Consider the following 17451-nt stretch of genomic DNA (forward strand, 5'->3'; position numbering starts at 1 on the left):
CCCTACACCATGTGTTGCCAGGTTAGGCTCCAGCTTCCCACAACTCTGTATGGGACAAGCAGTTCAGATGATGTGTGTGTGTGTGTGTGTGTGTATAGTTGGGCAGGTTCTACTGTACCAGTTCAGGGTAAGTACACAACATTCCATTTGTCTGACACTTTTCTCCAAAGCAACTTGCATTGTTACTCAATTTGCAATTATTTACCCATTTATACAGCTGGGTAATTTTTACTGGAGCAGTTTAGGGTAAGCGTCTTACTCAAGGGTACTACACTTGGAGGTAGGATTCGAACCTATGACCTTGGTGTCCAAAGGGCACAGCTCCAGCCACTACGCTACCTTTTGCCCTCAAGTACTTTAATGAAAGGTACTACAGTAGGAGGTAGGATTCGAACCTCGGTCCTGTGCGTACAATCTGGCAGCTCCAACCATTATGCCACCTGCTGCCTCTCGAGGGATGTTCCCCGGGGAAGCGACCTGCTGTAAGACAGCATCCGCCCGGGTTCAAGAGAGAAGTCCCCAAGCTGCTGATCGCACAGCGCAGACAGATGCCGTGTCTCGGCCTGGCACAAGATACACTGATGAATTCCGGCTTGTCGATACACTGGTGGCAGGGTGGGCGGCACCCGCTCTTCCCCTCGGTCGCCTGCAAGAGCCCATTAACCTCTGGGTGGCGGCCGCCAGGTGGCTGTTGGCTCCGTTGGCTCCGCCGGCTCCTCCGCCCGCGCCTTGTTAACAGACAGGTGTGAGTGCAGGCCGGCGACCGCCGCTGTTGGCCACTCACTTGTGAAATAGCGTCTTTTGTAAGTGCGGTATTGATCCCGCGGCGCGGCCTCGGCCCCGGCCTCCGACCCCCCGAGCACCGTCGCCCTCCACCACTCCAGACAGAGCCGGCCCGGATCATCGGGTCCCGACTGGCCTCCTTCACACCGGCTTATTGATTTGTGCTCAAAGGCTCTTAAATTGTTTCTTTATTTTGCTCAAACACACTCTTTGTGTCTTCCCGCTGTGTGTGTGTGTGTGTGTGTGTGTGTGTGTGTGTGTGTGTGTGTGTGAGTGTGTGTTTGTGTGTGTGGCCTTAGTTCAAGACGTTCCTGTAGTCTTTCTTCTCAGCAGTTTGGCCCCCAGAGCGGCCAAGAAGGCTGAGTGGAAAATGTCCAGTTGTGTGTGTTGTTCTCCATCCTGTTCGTGCTCCCAAACTGCTAAAGTGTCAAGTGCATCTTTCATGTGCTTTACTTTATAATACCATGTTTAACATTAAAGTTAAACCATGTCCGTCGTGAACTCAGTGTGCTGCCATGCAGCTGGTAGCGTAGTGATTGTCATGTTGGATCCAAAGGTTGCCACTTCAAGTCTCATCCGTTGCTGTAGTACCCTTGAGCAAGGTACTTACCCAAAGTTACTCCAGTAAAATTACCCAGTTGTGTGTAATTGTAGGGACTTTGACGCTGCAAGTTGCTTTGGAGGAACATGTAAGATGAATGAATAAATTTGCTGCAAATATATAAACATTTATATGTATTCATTTAATAGTTTTCACAAAAATAACAAAATATTACCCTACTTACACTGATTTACCATTTACACAGCTGGGTAATTTGTACTGTACTCATTTAGGGTAAATACCTTGATTAATGATGCTACAGCCCATGTCCTCTGAATTGGAATGGGGACAGTTGTGACCAATATGACACCTGCTGTTCCACACATTATTTACGTTTGTAAAAATACGTATTAAAACAGTAAACACGGTATACTGGCAGTTTACTGTGTCCTTTACACTCTGAACATTAGAAAGCATTCAGTTAAGTCTAACAAAAATCTCATATGTTCTCTTACTTTACAAGAACTGCACTCTCAGGATGTTATTGGTGAATATTACTTAGTTTGACTGAGCATTTTTGTATAATCGATACCTTGAAATCAGAAAGGTTTTCTGGGAAAGGAGCCCGTTTATTGAAATGATTAATTGTGAGGCAGCTGGTAGCTGGTAGCGAGTCCTTGGCATCACACACAGTCTGACAGCTCATTAATTGACGTCTTTGTTGGCAGGAGAAATAGGGTAAACGAGTAAAACGCGGCTCCGATGAAGAAATAGGACGAACGAAACGCAGGTACAAAATAGCCTTTCGGAAGGTTCGTGTTTTTTGCCCCCGGCTCCTTCAGTCTTCCTGTGCGGCCGAGGAGCAGCAGGCGGCCCCCTGCGAGGGGTTAGTGGATACGTAGACGGGTCGATTGTCAGTGATCCCGGCGGAGACTGCACAAGGCTACAGTAGGAGTTGGTGGTAAAAACTCTTGTAAACGTGGTGAGAGAAAAGAGCAAAAAAAGGACGGTCGTGCAAATAGCGAGCAAGGAAAGAAGTAGCGAGAGCTCGATAGCGGTGGGACGCCGACGGGACTCGTTATAGAGCCTGATGGCCCCTGGGAGGAATGAGCTCGGGTAGCTCATATATGGCGTTACTGTGTTGCTGGAGCTGAGTAAAGCCTGATCACCTGAGCTAAACACGGCCGACGATCGCGGTGGGTCTGCAGCTGCGTGTGCGGAGTGCGTGCGGTGTGTGGGCCGAGCCGGGGGCGCAGCTGGGCCGCTGCTCTGCCGACAGAGACGCTGGGCGGCTCAAGGGCTTCGCCCGGCTTAGGACAATAATAGCCCCTTTCTGATGGCAGGGCTGGGAATGGACCCCAGCAAAGGGCACGCCGTAAGTGGGGTTGGGGGGGAATCACAGCTCTCGTGTAATGAAGGGATTGCCTTTCAGCCCCCTGCCCCAGGAAACGGGCACCCGACTTCGTTTGTAGCTAATATCGCACCACTTTGTTTTTTCTTTGTTTTTTTTTTCCCCGCACATGACATCATCTGGGAGGCAGGTGATGGCAACAGCCGGACGTCAGACACAAACGGGTAACTTTTCTAAAAATGGCTGAAAATGCACTCCTGCAATTACAACGAACCGACAGGACGCTTCAAAACATCCTCAAAGCTCACGGTTGTTTGTTGCTTTGATTCATTTCACTGGGTTTTACACCACCCCAGTACAACACATGACAAAAACGAGTCTGCTTTTCAAATCCCGGGGACCCAGATATGTCTCAAGTTCTTTTCCAGTAAATATGGAATGAATTGTTTTTGGGGGTGTGAATAGATAGTCCGGTGTCGTGAATTCACCCCTTGCTTGGTACAGTGGGTCCGCTCTAGGGGTTGGTGTGTGTTAAGGTACAGTGCTGCGGAAGAGTATTTGTCGCCGTTCGTTCGGCTTTTTTAAGTGAAATCTGATGAGATATTTTTACCCGTTCCAGTAGCGTATGAGTGGAGCCTGAGGCCGAAAAAGTGGCACCGGTACTTTTTTTATGTCATTTCCCCTTCACATTCAGTAACAGGTTCTGTCACCTTTAGCTGCAACGACTGCAGCTAAACACTTCCTGTAGCTGTTGACCAGGGCCTCACAACGCTGTGGACGAATTTTGTTCCGCTGCCCTTGTGGATAAGTGTCTCACTGCGCCGACATGAACACCGGCCGCAGATTGGCGGGACCCTGAGCTGATGCGGGACATCGAAGCTGCCACCGGAGAGGACCTGGGCTCTTCCAAGACCTTTGGCAAGAAAGGCTCCAAGGGCAAAGGGAAGAAGAGGAAGTACCCCAACCTGACGGACCTGAAGCAGGATGCCAACACGTCCCGCTCAAGGCTCGAGAGGAAGGTCTTCAACAAGTGAGTGGGTTATGAGTTCTGTGGAAGTGCCTGGATTAACTCGTGTAAATCTTATTTAGACTCGTCTGTTTTTCGTTTATGGCGGATGCAATGTAAAATGGGAATATGAATATGTTTTCATGGTTGTCTTTGGCATTGCAGGTGTTCACTTTCCCTGTTGAGGAATGGGGTATGAACGGGGGGGCTGCCAAGGAACACAAGGTCAAGCAAAATGGTTTAGGGAAAATAAATAGCTTAATTTACATTTATTATTTTAGCAGATGCTTTCATACAAAGAAATGTGCAACTCAGAGTAAAGAGAAGTGTATTTTACAGCAAAAGAAACTTTACAGATGAGGGGACACAATCGGAACTGATAGGAAACACAGAGGTGATGGTGACAGGTGGTGTGATGCAAGTTTATAAAGCAGTTAGGAAATCAGGGGAGAAGCAGGTGTAAAAGTCATGGGTTTGAGAGCCTTAACTGTAAGGGGAAAGGGATTCAACAGCTCTGAGGGACAGAGGGAGCACCATGTGTCCGGAGGTGGAGGAACTCAGCACTCTTGGTGGGCTGTATGGTGTGACGAGCTCCTCCAGATAATGGGATTCACATCCTTTGAGCTGGTTCTAAGGCTGTCTGAAATATCCAGCGATACATACAGTAGAACAGAGGTGTATAAACACAGGAAAAACACCACACACACACACACACACACACACAGGCTGAACCGCTTGTCCCAAGTGGGGTTGTGGCAAGCCTGAGCCTAACCGGGCAACACAGGGCACAAGGCTGGAGGGGGAGGGGACACCCAGGAGGAGACATCAGTCCATCGTAAGGCACTCCAAGCCGGACTCGGACCCCAGACCCACCAGAGAGCGGGACCCGGTCAAATCAGCTGCGCCACCGCAGGAAAGACCAGATACACATTTGTTTTCTTTTTTTCCTTTGCTCTTGCAGGAGTTCCATACGGCGGGTGACAGATGCCATGAACCGACTGGACAAAAGGAAACACGAGAAGTTTTCCAACCAGTTTAATTATGCCTTGAATTAACTTGCAATAACACCAATTTGGGACGGCCAGGATGAAACCATCTTCCACTGTGAACGAGAGAGCCGCTTCCCACTGGGCCGCACGTCAGTCTTGTACAGTTATAATTGTGCTTGTCCAACAAAAATGAACATTTGGTATCATTGCATAAGAAAGGATTTTTAAAATACTCAATTTCTGTATTTAAATAACTTTGTGTATGATCATGTAATAATTCTGTTCAGTGTGAAGTCTTGTGTTTGGTCATTTTTTTACATCCTTATTGAGGTCTTCCCCACATTTGTAGCATTAAAGAGTGAATACTGTCTTGTGTGCTGACCCAGGAGGGATCTTCTCTATCACTGCCTAATTCAGGCCGTACTTTAGCACTCCTTTTATTTGCACTTGAACTCATTTCTTCAGTTGAGGGATGGCTCCATTTCGAAGGTGTTCTTATAGCTCGCACTCAGTGTCCACTTTAGTGGCTTTGTCTTAAAAAGAAGGTAAGAGCCGTGGCTGCTGTCTGCTGGACCGGATACCAACAGGCTCTCACTTGTTGAGCTCTATTGATCAGCTGAAGGCTCCGGTGTCACTTGCTCAGCTAGTTGGCTGCTCTTTAACCATATATTACATTATCTGATGTTTTTCCCTGCAGCAAATTACAATGATTTACTCCTTCGTACAGCTGGGTAATGTTTACTGTATTATTCAGAGTAAGTGCCTTGATTAACTGTACTGGATTCGAACCTGGGTCCTTCAAGTGCAAGGCGGCACCTCTGACTGCTACATCGCCTACACTCCTCCGTTTATTTGCATAAGATGCCGCTCTATTTCACACACCAGGGTCATTTTGAACGAAATTGTTAATGCATTTGTGCTAGAGATAAAGGTTTGTTTGGTTTGTGTACAGTACTCGGATCCAACTGCCTCTGGGAAAAAGGAATGAGACGAGTGGCACGTGGCTCAGCTCTAATTAAGGAAATATGACATTTAGACTGCAAGCTGTGTTGTGCTTCCCAGAATTTGTCGATAAGAGAAAATACAGAAAATTGTGACATACACATAGTAATGCTGTTATTACCACTTTGTTTGTGAACATTTACATTTATTCATTTAGCAGACGCTTTTCTCCAAAGCGACGTACATCTCAGAGAAAATACAATTTGTGCATTACATTGAGACAGAGGTATAGTTGCAGACATGTGATTCTTAAGTAAACCTAGTTTGTTACTTTCCACTTGATGTACCGATGTTCATCGCTCGAGTACGTGCATAAAATGCAGGACAGACGAATCTTGATCACACACACACAATTTATTTTTTTTTATCAAAGGTACACAAACAATACATTTATCTGGATCCTCAGATTAACATACCGTGGCTCTGCATGTGAGTTCACATTAAATATAATGAGGGGACACTGTTAGAAGGTAAATATTAATTACCACTTTTTATTGTGCTGCTTAGATATTGTTGGCAATGAGATGTACATTGGCTGTGTGCTTACACATGCACTGAACATTAGTAGTGTTTCACTGAATGTTTTTGTAAAAAAAGATTCATAATGTATGAACTCATGAAGGAAGTGGATCGGTGAAATGTAAACTGCGGATTCCAGAGCCCTGCCTTGGGATGCTGAGCTTTTCTGCTTCAGTAGGCATTGAACTGGATGGAAACTGTATTCAGTCATTTTATTGAAATAGTTCAATTTCAGGTTGTTTATTACCCTCACAAAAGAGACTCCTTGCTAATAGTCTTAAATACAGTTGCCTTTAAAATACTGACTAAAAGTACACCAAGGCTCCCTCCTCGGCCCCTCTTAGAATTTCTCATTCTGGCTTCTTCTTACCGTTCAACATCCACATTCTCACAATGGAGTGACTACGATGTAATCAGCTGCATCTGTTTATTATGCACTTGATCATCAAGTGTTGAGCACTGAACTGGTCAGCATGCAGGGTGCTGCACCCAGCAGCCTCTGCTGTAGTACAGTGGTGAAGCTGTGAGCTTACTCTAGTACTCAGTGTGACTGTCACCGTGTCCCAGTCTCAGGCTCTCTGATGATGAGTGTGATATAGAGGGTTACCCACGATGCTGTAAACACTGAGGGGGAGTCCTCTCAGCACTGATGTTGTCTTTGCAGCCTGCATCCCGCCCCTGGGAGCTTCAGCTGAAACAATCACGCTGAGAACAGTAGAGCCATGTGTCCATCTCGCAATCTTTCTTATTATGTGTGTCTGACAAAAATATTTTAATTTGCATACTGTAATGGAAGGGTTTCCCACTCCCCCCCCATTCTGTCACATTCATAAGACAAATTCCACCGCTTGCAAGGTTTATGAAATGCATGATACTGAATTTGTAATCCTATGATAATTTTGTCAGATGTGAACTTTCTGATGGTTTGTGATTTTTGTGTCCTTGTGAGGGTCTTACATCAGAGTGAATACAGCATGGTGTCCTGCCCCAGGAGGGATCTTCTCTGTCCCTGGGTACACTTTCAGACCTCTGATACTACAGTCAGAGAATATAACCCATTTGTGCTCAATATTTCTTCTCGCATGGCAACCGTGTCCAGTTCTACTACAGTAATATATAATTTTCTTACCCACTTATTCTTACAAAGTAGGTTCTCTGAGGTGTGTTGAAAGAGCCACAGTAACTGAAAAGACGAGTTCCATGCAGTGTTTCTCTCTCTCTCTCTCTCTCTCTCTCTCTCTCTCTCTCTCTCTCACAGACACACACACACACACACACCAACACACCAACAAAAGGACCATCAGTTTCCTCCCCAGCCAGATACTGGTGGGTTCACACTGTCCAGTCTTTGTGTGTTGTTGTCAGCAGTTAAAAGGTTCCTCACTCAGTTCAGACTGAATTCCACGGAGCACCGAGATAAACAAAAGTGTGAAGGAGAGAAAAATTCACTGAGCTGTTTACTTTACACCTTTAATGATCCATAAGTGACCCCTCCGCTCCCGCGCGTCGTTGTGCGCCGCAGTGTTTCCCTTCTCCTTACTGGACTCCTTAATATTTCCCTTCTAATTATACAGCATCACTTATCTTTTTTACCTATCGCTGAGAAAAGGAGCGCACGCGCGCGTGTGTGTGTGTGTGAGGTCCCATTATGTGTAACTGTGCTGAAAATGTATAATACATACAAGGTGTTTCGTACATATTTGCAGTAGGTATGTACACTATATTATATATAAACGCACGCGCGCTTCAGGTATTTCTTCATGAGAACGACCGTACAGCAGTAAATGTCCCGTCTGGCAAAAAATGGCCACATTAATAATCCGTCAATTATTTTAGTAAAAATGAACAGGAGACGGATGAGGAGAGCAGGTTACAGCAGGGTGTTGTCATACACGAGGAAAACAGAAAATTTGAAAACCGTCTTTAAAATACGCTACGAAAAAGTTGTTTAAACGAATTAAAACGCGCGTCGAAACATCTAGCATTAAATAAGCAGAATTGATGTACTTTAATATACGTTTATATTTATAAAAAATTAATAACGCGGTTATTAAGGCGGTTATTAACACGGTTGTGTTTGTGTCTTTGTCTTCACTCACCAGCTGACACATCTTTGCACAAAAATATATAAGAATCGATACAAAGTAACTAACAGCGCAGCGTTAACTATGTATCTAATACGAATATATTTATTTATAACATCAATCTCTTTTATCAGATCTCTTTAAAACATTAAATCATTTTACTTAAACCTTCTAAATATATCTGTTTATAAAAATGCGCGCCGTTTTTGCATTTTGCAGAACATCACATTTATTAATTTTACAGATGCTTTTTAATAAAAAAAAAACAGCTCGTCTTCCAGGAGGTCCGTGGAAACAGTGTCACTTTGCATCAGATCGACTTCGAAACAAAGTTCATGTTAAATGTTTTATTTCTTTAAACTCAAGGAACGAATGCTATTAAAGTGATATTTGATTATATGTTTTGTCTGCGTCGATCATTTTAAATGTACCTGAAACTAGAAAGATCTGATCCGCAGTTATTTATATGTGCTGTACTATGACACGCGCAAGATGTTATTGAAAAGACTCCCCCCCCCCCCGTGGGGGGCTGTGAGGGCGGAACAGGAGCACCGACCGTTATTTCCACGTTAACGGCGCGCGCTCGACACGCACGGGCTGCGAACGCGACACCCGCTTCAACTCGTATCAATTCACATCATAACATCATGGTAAAAACGCTGTTCAACTCCTCCACGGCTCAGATGCCTTCAGGTACAAAAATATTTGGCAATATCTTTTTTTTTTAACCACACGGACTGACTGCAGATAATTAGCATATTACACCAGTGTGAAATAGACAGGGAGGCAATGAAAGTACCAACAATTCCAATTCCTTAACGCGTCTAATTTACTGTCACCGTTTTTTCGTCATCACAATTTCCACATGTTAGTTTCTCTATAATTATCCTTCTGAAAAGTTGTATGAAATGCGTAACATTAAGTAATATTTAATAAATTTCGAAAGCGAAAAACAATTAGCGGCCTTTTGCTAACACATTCCTTTATGTGCGTTTATTACATTTTAAAAAAATTATTATTTGTAACATTTACTAATGCTTTATAAATCCAAACCTGTTTTGCACAGGAACAATACAAATATTGCGAGTTACATCTAATTTATACACAGACAAAAAAATCGAAAGGTGAAAAATTAATTCAGGAGGTCTTAGAAAATATACAGGCACATAATTTACTGGAACAGAATTAAACAAACAGCTCGTTGGGAAAAAAAAAAATAAGAATTTTAAAAGTAACCAGTTTATGCTTTTTACTTGTGTTGTTTTTCCTTTGAACTGTCAGGCGCGGCGATGACAAGTAAATTAAAACCGCGACTGCAAAACCAGGACAGAAATGAACAAATTACAACATATTAAACAGGTTCATTTATTTAAGTTTCCTTATTTTAATAAGTGCTCTTCTGATCCATCTCAAATAGGAGTCACTTTAGTGTACAGTTTCGGTGAGAATAATAAGAAATATACAAGAGCTTCCATGGATGATGCGCCTTCGTTTCTGCAGCTCACAGTAAGACTTGTTTTCCAGATATTCGGCTACAGTTTATTTTTGCGGAAAATTCCCTCGTGGAAAATCCAAACCAAAATAGTCCACAAAAATATACAGCGTTAAAGTCACGATACCCTAGGAATAAACCTAAATGGAAACATTCTCTACACTTTTATCGTACAAATCTTTCACAGTTTTCATTAACAATACGTGTACGTATTACAAGCCATTCCAGATGTAAAATGGTGTATAAACGTTCTAAACGGCGTGATTTTTACTGTACATGTCAACGTCATTTTTATCCATTCCACTGACGTGATCTTTAGAAAAAAAACTGCGTTCAAGATGCGGGGCTTTACAGAGGCGTCACGCGGGAAAAGGAAATAAACACACACGCGCCGAGAGAAAAGGGCCCGTTAAGAAGACCTCGTGCTCGCTCCTTCTCTTCGTAAAAACCCTCTGGGCGCGCGCAAGCCGTGTGTGTCCGCGGGAGACGCCGGGCGGTTGTGGGCTCGGAGCCCGGAGCAGCGCGTCCCCATGGAGCCTCAGAGGCTCCGCTTCTTGGGGTCCGTCTTTTTCTCCGCTCGCGTCTTCGCACTTTTTTTTTTTTTTTTTTTTTTTTTTTTTGAAGAGGCGGTGGGGGCGTTTAATTTGATTTGGGAAAAAGAAAAAAAGAAAAAAACGAACAAACAAAGAAAACAAACAAAAAAACAACCGGCGGGGTTTCGCGCTCGCGGCGCTCACAGGTGCGGCGTGTAGAAGGCGGGTGTCGGGTAAGTCTGCGAGCCCAGCACGAAGGGCGAGAGCACCGCGTGGCCCGGCAGGAACGGGATCTGCGTGGGGCACACGAGGCCGCCGGCCGCGTGGCCCGGGTAGCTCGCGTGCATGGACAGGTGGGCCCCCATGGGGGGCGACGGGCTCAGCGGGCTCAGGCCGCCCAGGCCTCCGCCGCCCCCGGTGACCCCCGCGCCGCTCGAGCCCCCAGCGCCGCCCCCGCCGCTGGGGGCGCTCGTGTCCGCGCCCGGGTTCTGCTTCTTCCACTTGGTGCGCCGGTTCTGGAACCAGATCTTGACCTGGGTCTCGGTGAGGCTCAGCGACAGCGCCAGGTTGAGGCGCTCGCACACGGACAGGTACCGCGTGGACTTGAACTTGTTCTCGAGCGCCACCAGCTGCTCGTACGTGAACGCTGTCCGCGCGCGCCGCGGTTTGCCCGACTTGGAGTCGGAGCCCGAGCGCTTCCGCTTCGGCTTCGCCTGCTGGGCCTGCGCGCCGTGCGCCGCCGCCGCCGACACCCCCGCCGCCCCCCCCGCCGCCGTCGGCTGCAGCGCCGGGCTCGAGCCGCGCGTCCCCGACTCGTCGTCCTCGGGCTGCCCGAGCTCGGAGTCCCCGCTGGCGGCCAGAGCGCCGCTGCTCGCCTCGCTGCACAGCTCGTCGTGGGGCTCGCTGTCGGCGTGCAGGAGGCCGCGCGCGAAGTCCTTGTCGCACGGGTCCGAGCCGTAGGGGTAGGCGTCCTCTGGGGGGGAGGGGGAGGGAAAAAAAATGTGTGAAAATAAAGCGACGAATTCAACGACAAATTCATCCTTCACAGAAACACGTGTGTGCCGGACACCACATTTCTTCTGCGTTTCTCCACGAACGCTGACTGACTGCGCGCCATCATTGTGTAACTGCACTTTCCGGGAAAGACCCTCGTAAGATATAAGGTGAGATTATTCACGGAATTTATTTGGACACATTAGTGTCACTTTACTCTGCTCGTGGGACTTTATCTTTACAGCTTAATGGCAGAAAAGCGAAACTCCGCCTAGACACGCGCCGCAAAAAATGTCTCTCTCATCCTCTGTCCTCCGCCGCGTCCACTTCTGGCAAAGTAGAAACGGGACGGACCCCCGGTGTGTCCCTCGGACCCGCGTGCACAGAATCATGTTACTGCTGTTTGTTCAGCTTCGTGTGCGGTATTTCGCAAAAACACGACTGTTGATGTATCTATATATGTGTCTGTATATATATATATGGATATATTATATATATAATATTTACATAGAAAATAAATACATTGATAGATCATGGATACAAAATGGATACATTATATATATATATATATATATATATACATACATACTGTATATACGTGTGTGTTTGTTGAGCGCTCTGATTTTTCTGGTGCACCCCGTGCGTTATGTCTTAATTTTCGGCAATTTTATTAAACCACTTTGATAATTATAAGTGATGCCGTCCAGGTATTTGAGCTGCTATCTCATTAATTCCCTCATTCCATTTCCTCACGATAAACTCGGGTCCAGGTCTCCGCTCACAACTCGACGTGTCTCTTTACGGATGCGGCAAACGAAAGGATTAATAAAGTGTCCGCGCGCGTGGGACGCGGACATTCAGCGCACCTTGGTGTGCGCGCGCAGATCCGGTCGCCCCGGCGGTCTAAATCAAGCGATCGGGATCGATACCTCCCGTTTAACGCTGATTCGACCGGACGTCCTCCGCCGCGGCGCGCGCCAACCGTGAACCGGGATTTGAGCTCATCTCCAGACCCCCCCGGTGCCAAACATGGTACGAAGCGGCTCCCACGTGCAGCTTCGTAACATTTCTTGCGTGACTTGGCGCAAATAAAAAATGCGGGGCAGCAGGTGGCGCGGTGGTTAGTGCTGTCGGAAGGTTACCTTTTCGAACCCCCTCCGAGTCGCTCCATTAAGGACGTCGCGCTGCATAAAACGGCAAAACGTCGTAAAAATGATTATTTATAAACACGGCCGGTGGACTGGAACCGATGCGCGAGCCTCATAAATTAACAGCAGTGATTTAGCCACACGATTCCGTGCTTTTTGTGTATTATTACAAGAGCCACTGTGTGTGCCGTGTTCCTGCTGAAAGGGTCTTGTTTTTATTTCTAACACCATCTGACGTCTCTCTGGACAGCAGACACCCGTCGATCAATAGCCTCCCTTAATAAGTATAATAGGTTTTAATCGAGTAATTATCTGAATTTTGACCCTATAATTTAGATGTTGGGCGGCGGTTTGCAAGGTGCCTGAAAGAGATACGCACCACTCGATAATAGGATATCGACCAGGCCGTCCTGCGCGTCTCTGTAGGGCCATTGCACTCATTATCCCCCCTCTTTAACGCTGCTAAGCACATTTCGCCTTAAATGTAATCGAAAGAATTTAATTGTTTTTTGTTTTCTTTTTTCCGCGATAAGCAGCGTTTTGTCACAATTAGTCTGTTTCGTCCCGAAAGAGACAGAGAAAGGGCGAGACAAAGTGAAGAGAGTCCCTCTGCACACCTCGCGAGCAAATATAAAGTCAATTACCGCCGCAATAATGGCACACACTTGTGATAATTTGGGCCCCTTCCTTACTTTTTTTTTTTTTTTTTTTTTTTAAAGCTCACTTTTCACAAACCCACATTATGAAATGCACGCGCGCCGTGGATTTGCGTTTGGAATTGTGCGCAGTTTTGTTAACATTTTAATAATGTACGTTTGTATTTAGTCTCCAGGAATTTACTTGATAACAGAGGCGCTATAAAAGATTTTTTCCCAGATGTGTCACTAATTTTATGTAGCATTTTTGTGACTCATCTGTAACTCTGTTTAAGAAAAAACAAAAACGTGCGCTGAAATTGTAATATTGTACGTTCAAGTTTACTGCTCTTGGGGGGTAATATTCCCCCAGTATGAGGAGCTTTAGAAAAGTTTTATAGCAGCGTAACATTAATCGAGCTTTGAACTCCCTGTTTCTCTTGGTGCGCAGTTTTCTTCTAAATACCGAGGAGCCTCCAATAAAGAGCCGCGTCGACTTGTTGCTTCTCCGCGATTTGCGACAAACGAAATGACCCAAAGTGCCCTTTCGTCGGGTGAAAAGTGCGAAATGCGCGATCGCGCGTCCGTTTCGACCGCGTTTTACCCCCTTTCAACGGACTCGCATTTTCCCCCTTCTGTCCACAGCTGGGCTCCTTCTCTCGTCCAGCGTGTGCGCGGCCGTGGGGCATGAAGCACGTGCCCCCGAAGTGACCATTTCACACCTCGGGTCCCCAGAACTAGTCCGATATCCTCGTCGATGGTAATAGATGGAACAGGCGTTTACGCACGACGAATATGATTATGAGCCATATGATATATGTATATATATATATGTAAAGAAAAGACACACACACACACACAAAGAAAGGAGCTGAAATGCGCAAAAAGTCCTGTCAGCTCCACGCGCAGCGCCGCATCTTGGCGTGTTTATGAAATCATCGAAAGCGACACTTACTCAAGAGTCCCGCGCCCTTTTTGCAGCCCTCGTACTCTTCCGCGAACGCTTTGCGCTCCGCGGCCGCGTCCTCGGCCGCCCTGTTCTCCGCGCCCGCCGAGTAGCCGTGGGACGTCCTGTTGGGCGCCTGCTTCTTACTGGTGAATTTGTTCGGGTCCAGAATGTCCAGCACCGAGAAGGAGGTGGTCCGGTGGGCGGTCGGAGCCGCGACCACGGCGGGCTCGCGCCTCGGCGAGTTCTCCCGGCTGTCCCGCGCGTGCTTGTCGCGCGTGTCCCGCGAGAAGACGGAGGACACGTCGCTCCCCGACAGCGACAGTCGCTTGTCGCCGCTCTGGGCGTCCGCGGCCTCGGGGGCGCTCACCGCCACGGGGGGCTGCTGCGCGGTCACGCCGGGCGCGTGGGCCACCACAGGGCCGTCGCCCGGCAGCTGCACCTTGTCCCGATTCATGGCTCCGCACCGGCGGCTCGAGCAGCGCTTCTTCTTCCAGCTGCGTCGTTGTGGGGGGGGGGGGGGTGGTGGGGGTGAGGGTGGGGGTGAAGGTGCCGCTGGGCCGACGGCTCTGTTCTCGGCTCTACGTTTAAAAGCAGTGAAACACGCGGAGGCGCATAGTGCAGAAACGGCCGCCGTGCACGTGTGCCTGTGCGCGCGCGCGCCGCTCAGTCCACCGCCGCGAGGCCCGCGTCGCTCCAGTCGCTCCTCATGGATGGAGGTCCGGCGCGTGCAGGTGGATGCTGTGACGTCCCCCGCTCCTCACCTTTTTGGGTTCTAACCGCCCCCTCAGGACCCTACACCATTTATGTCACTACGCGCGCGCTCACCTCCCCCCCCCTCCACACACACACACACACACACACACACACACACACACACATACACATACACGCGCGCGCGCGCGCGCACACGCTTATACGAACACGCACACAGAGCAAGAGAGAGAGAAAGGGAGAGAGGCTCTCCCTTATTTATGCATTCATATTCAGCGGTGGATTGTAATTGGCTACAAATTAATCTCGTGCCTCTAATAGCCTGTAATGTGGGGCGCGCGCACGGTGGGAGCGGGGCCGCGCGCCCAGTGAGGGATGATGTACTTTATGATATACTTGGCTGTCAGCTCTGTTCCAGCGGGTCTCCACTCGACTGGAAAGCATCTAAATAGGCTTATTCTCCCCACCCCCACCGCCCCCTCTCGTTTTTGGACGGGGGTCGCGAGGGGGTGCGGCTGCAATAATGATCGTCTCTTTAAATAATTACACGATCACGAGGCGCCGAGCGGACCTCGCGCGCTCCTCTCGCGCCTTCGCAAAGCGGCTTCTCCTCCTTTTGTTTTATTGCGCCGCGCCGCGCGCAGCACTTTTTATTTATTAATTCCAGCGGCGTCGCTGATGCCGCTTTATTAATGTTATCGTTGTCACCGAGGCTGTTTTTGTCGTTGATTATCACTGCAATTGTGCCACGATGATTATGCATAACTGGACGCTTTTAATGTAGCGAGACGCGCGCAGATAATTTAATTCCTGTGAACCAAACTATCACGGTCCTACTTATTTAACCGTCCGCATTCTTTTCCCGACATATTGATTTGCAAACTGCCTATTAGACCTTTTAATTAATATGAAGCTTTTTTTTTTTTTTTTTTCTCCGTCCGGTGCGGGGAGAATGAGGCTCATTTAAGGGGAAAAGTGCGGCGATTTTCGCTCGCGCCGCAGCGCCGGTGACGAACACGAGGGCGGCAATTAACGCAGCCAATGATCCTTTGGAAAGAAGAGATTAAAAGTTGGGCAAAATAATCGGTAAAACAATCAGGGGTAATTTCGCCACGGGATGGGGACACGATTAGCCCGCGAGAGGGGATGCGAACCCCCCGGGAGGCCAGAGCTCTGGGGACGTCAGCAGGCGCGCGCTCCACTCTTTAATGTAATAGCTATTAGATTTTAATCGGCTCCCATCAGTGTCCTTAGTTACAAAGCCTTTAATGGCCTTTCTAGGCCATTCTTTATCTCTCCGTTTTTGATATATGAAGCCCTATTTATATATTTTAGTAATACTGTATATGTTCAATCGCTCCAGAGCGGCTGCATTAATGAACGTTTTATCCCTCTCGAGCCGCTCACATCACATTCAGGGCGGGTAAAAACAAACGGAAAAAAAATATATATTTTTTTTAAATATATGTTAATAGTATGTTCGCGCTTTCGGAAGACGAATTCACAGATAGTTAAAATTTTTTTAGATCATGAACCATTGCGGGAATGAAAAAGAGCACCGTTAACATTTTTGAAAGAGCGATGTTCACCTTAAAAAAACCGCGTTCGATTTTTAATATCGTCCCTCAGACGTGTTTGCAAATAAAAGTTGTTCGAGCGAATCAATGAAAACGTTTTGTAACCCCCCCCCCCCCCCCACACACACACACACACACACACACACACACACACACACACCTATTTTTACAAAAGTAAGTGGTGCCGCGCTCGAATAACAGTATCAGTACAGTAGGATTCAACGCTTTCTATTAAATTCTAGTGATGAATGAGATGAAGACGATGACTGCGATGATGAGTGCGATGATGCATGTGATGAATGCGAGGAGGAGCCCATGGGACGCAGGTCAGCTCATTGAGGCTCTTTGCGGGCCGCTCCGCTCCGTCCCGCGCGCCGCCGCCGCCGCCTCCATTGATTCTCCTCTCCGCTGTATCACTTGTGACAACCAATATCTTACTTAATCTCCGCGTGACAACCGTCAGAGTCACTGGAACTCGAAATAATGTCTCCATCTCATCGCGCCTATTAGGAGGCCATGCAGTCCCGGAAGTGAGTTCTTAGTAAAAAATAAAAAAGAGAACGAAAAGAAAGATACTGTATTTGTTACCTTTTTACGTATTTTACACCTCCCCCCCCCCCCCCCCCACCGTGTATGTAACAATGTATCAATTCAACGTAGAAAAAATAAAAAATAAAAATGGACCAGGCTTTCCAGCACAACATTGCAAATTGGGTGAAACATCTGAAGTCTCTCGGCGAAACATATATTTTTTCAACGAAAAGTAACTGAACTGGGGGTCGCAGCTTCTTTCCGCCGTTGAAAATTTGTGTCATGGAGCTTCGCGGCGGGTCTGGATCCTGCAACCGTTCGCTGTCAGATGATCTCGGTGCTAACGGTACACGGCTTTCATGGCCCCCCCAGCCCCCCGTGTGCGCGTGTAGCACTGACTCCGGCTTTTAAAACCAAATCACACTAGGATTATATATATATTTTTTTTTTGGCGGTATTTGCTGGGACTTGGGGGGGGGCGGGGGGGGGGCGGTGAGTTGCTTTTCTAAATAACTAATTGGAAGGGAAGGAGGGATCAGGGACCAGTTGAGTGGTGTCAGTCCCTTCGGGGGCAGCAGAACCGCAGCTCGGGACCTGGACGAGACCA

General features: G+C 47.5%; 2 protein-coding genes across 4 annotated transcripts in view; one reads left to right on the top strand and one right to left on the bottom strand.

Annotated features, from left to right (window-relative positions):
- The window catches only part of uvssa (UV-stimulated scaffold protein A), a 37290-nt gene extending 32282 nt beyond the window's left edge, over window positions 1-5008 (top strand). For 2 of the 3 annotated variants that reach the window (XM_029255805.1, XM_029255808.1), the window contains exons 13-14: window positions 3519-3705; window positions 4643-5008. In XM_029255805.1, the coding sequence (XP_029111638.1) occupies window positions 3519-3705; window positions 4643-4736 (281 nt within the window). In that variant the 3' untranslated portion in view covers window positions 4737-5008. Of the gene's footprint in view, window positions 1-2865; window positions 3706-4642 lie in introns of those variants that run through there. The other variant, XM_029255811.1, reaches the window with a different exon arrangement.
- A 5352-nt stretch (window positions 5009-10360) lies between these two features.
- On the bottom strand, window positions 10361-14479 carry nkx1.2lb (NK1 transcription factor related 2-like,b). Its single transcript, XM_029257020.1, has 2 exons — window positions 14032-14479; window positions 10361-11273 (listed from the first exon to the last, which is right to left on the bottom strand). The coding sequence occupies exons 1-2, from the start codon at window positions 14477-14479 to the stop codon at window positions 10501-10503; spliced, it is 1221 nt and encodes a 406-aa protein (XP_029112853.1). The 3' UTR covers window positions 10361-10500.
- Between the last annotated feature and the right edge of the window lie 2972 nt (window positions 14480-17451).

Source organism: Scleropages formosus, chromosome 1 (assembly GCF_900964775.1).
Source record: "Scleropages formosus chromosome 1, fSclFor1.1, whole genome shotgun sequence".
Taxonomy (NCBI): Eukaryota; Metazoa; Chordata; class Actinopteri; order Osteoglossiformes; family Osteoglossidae; genus Scleropages; species Scleropages formosus.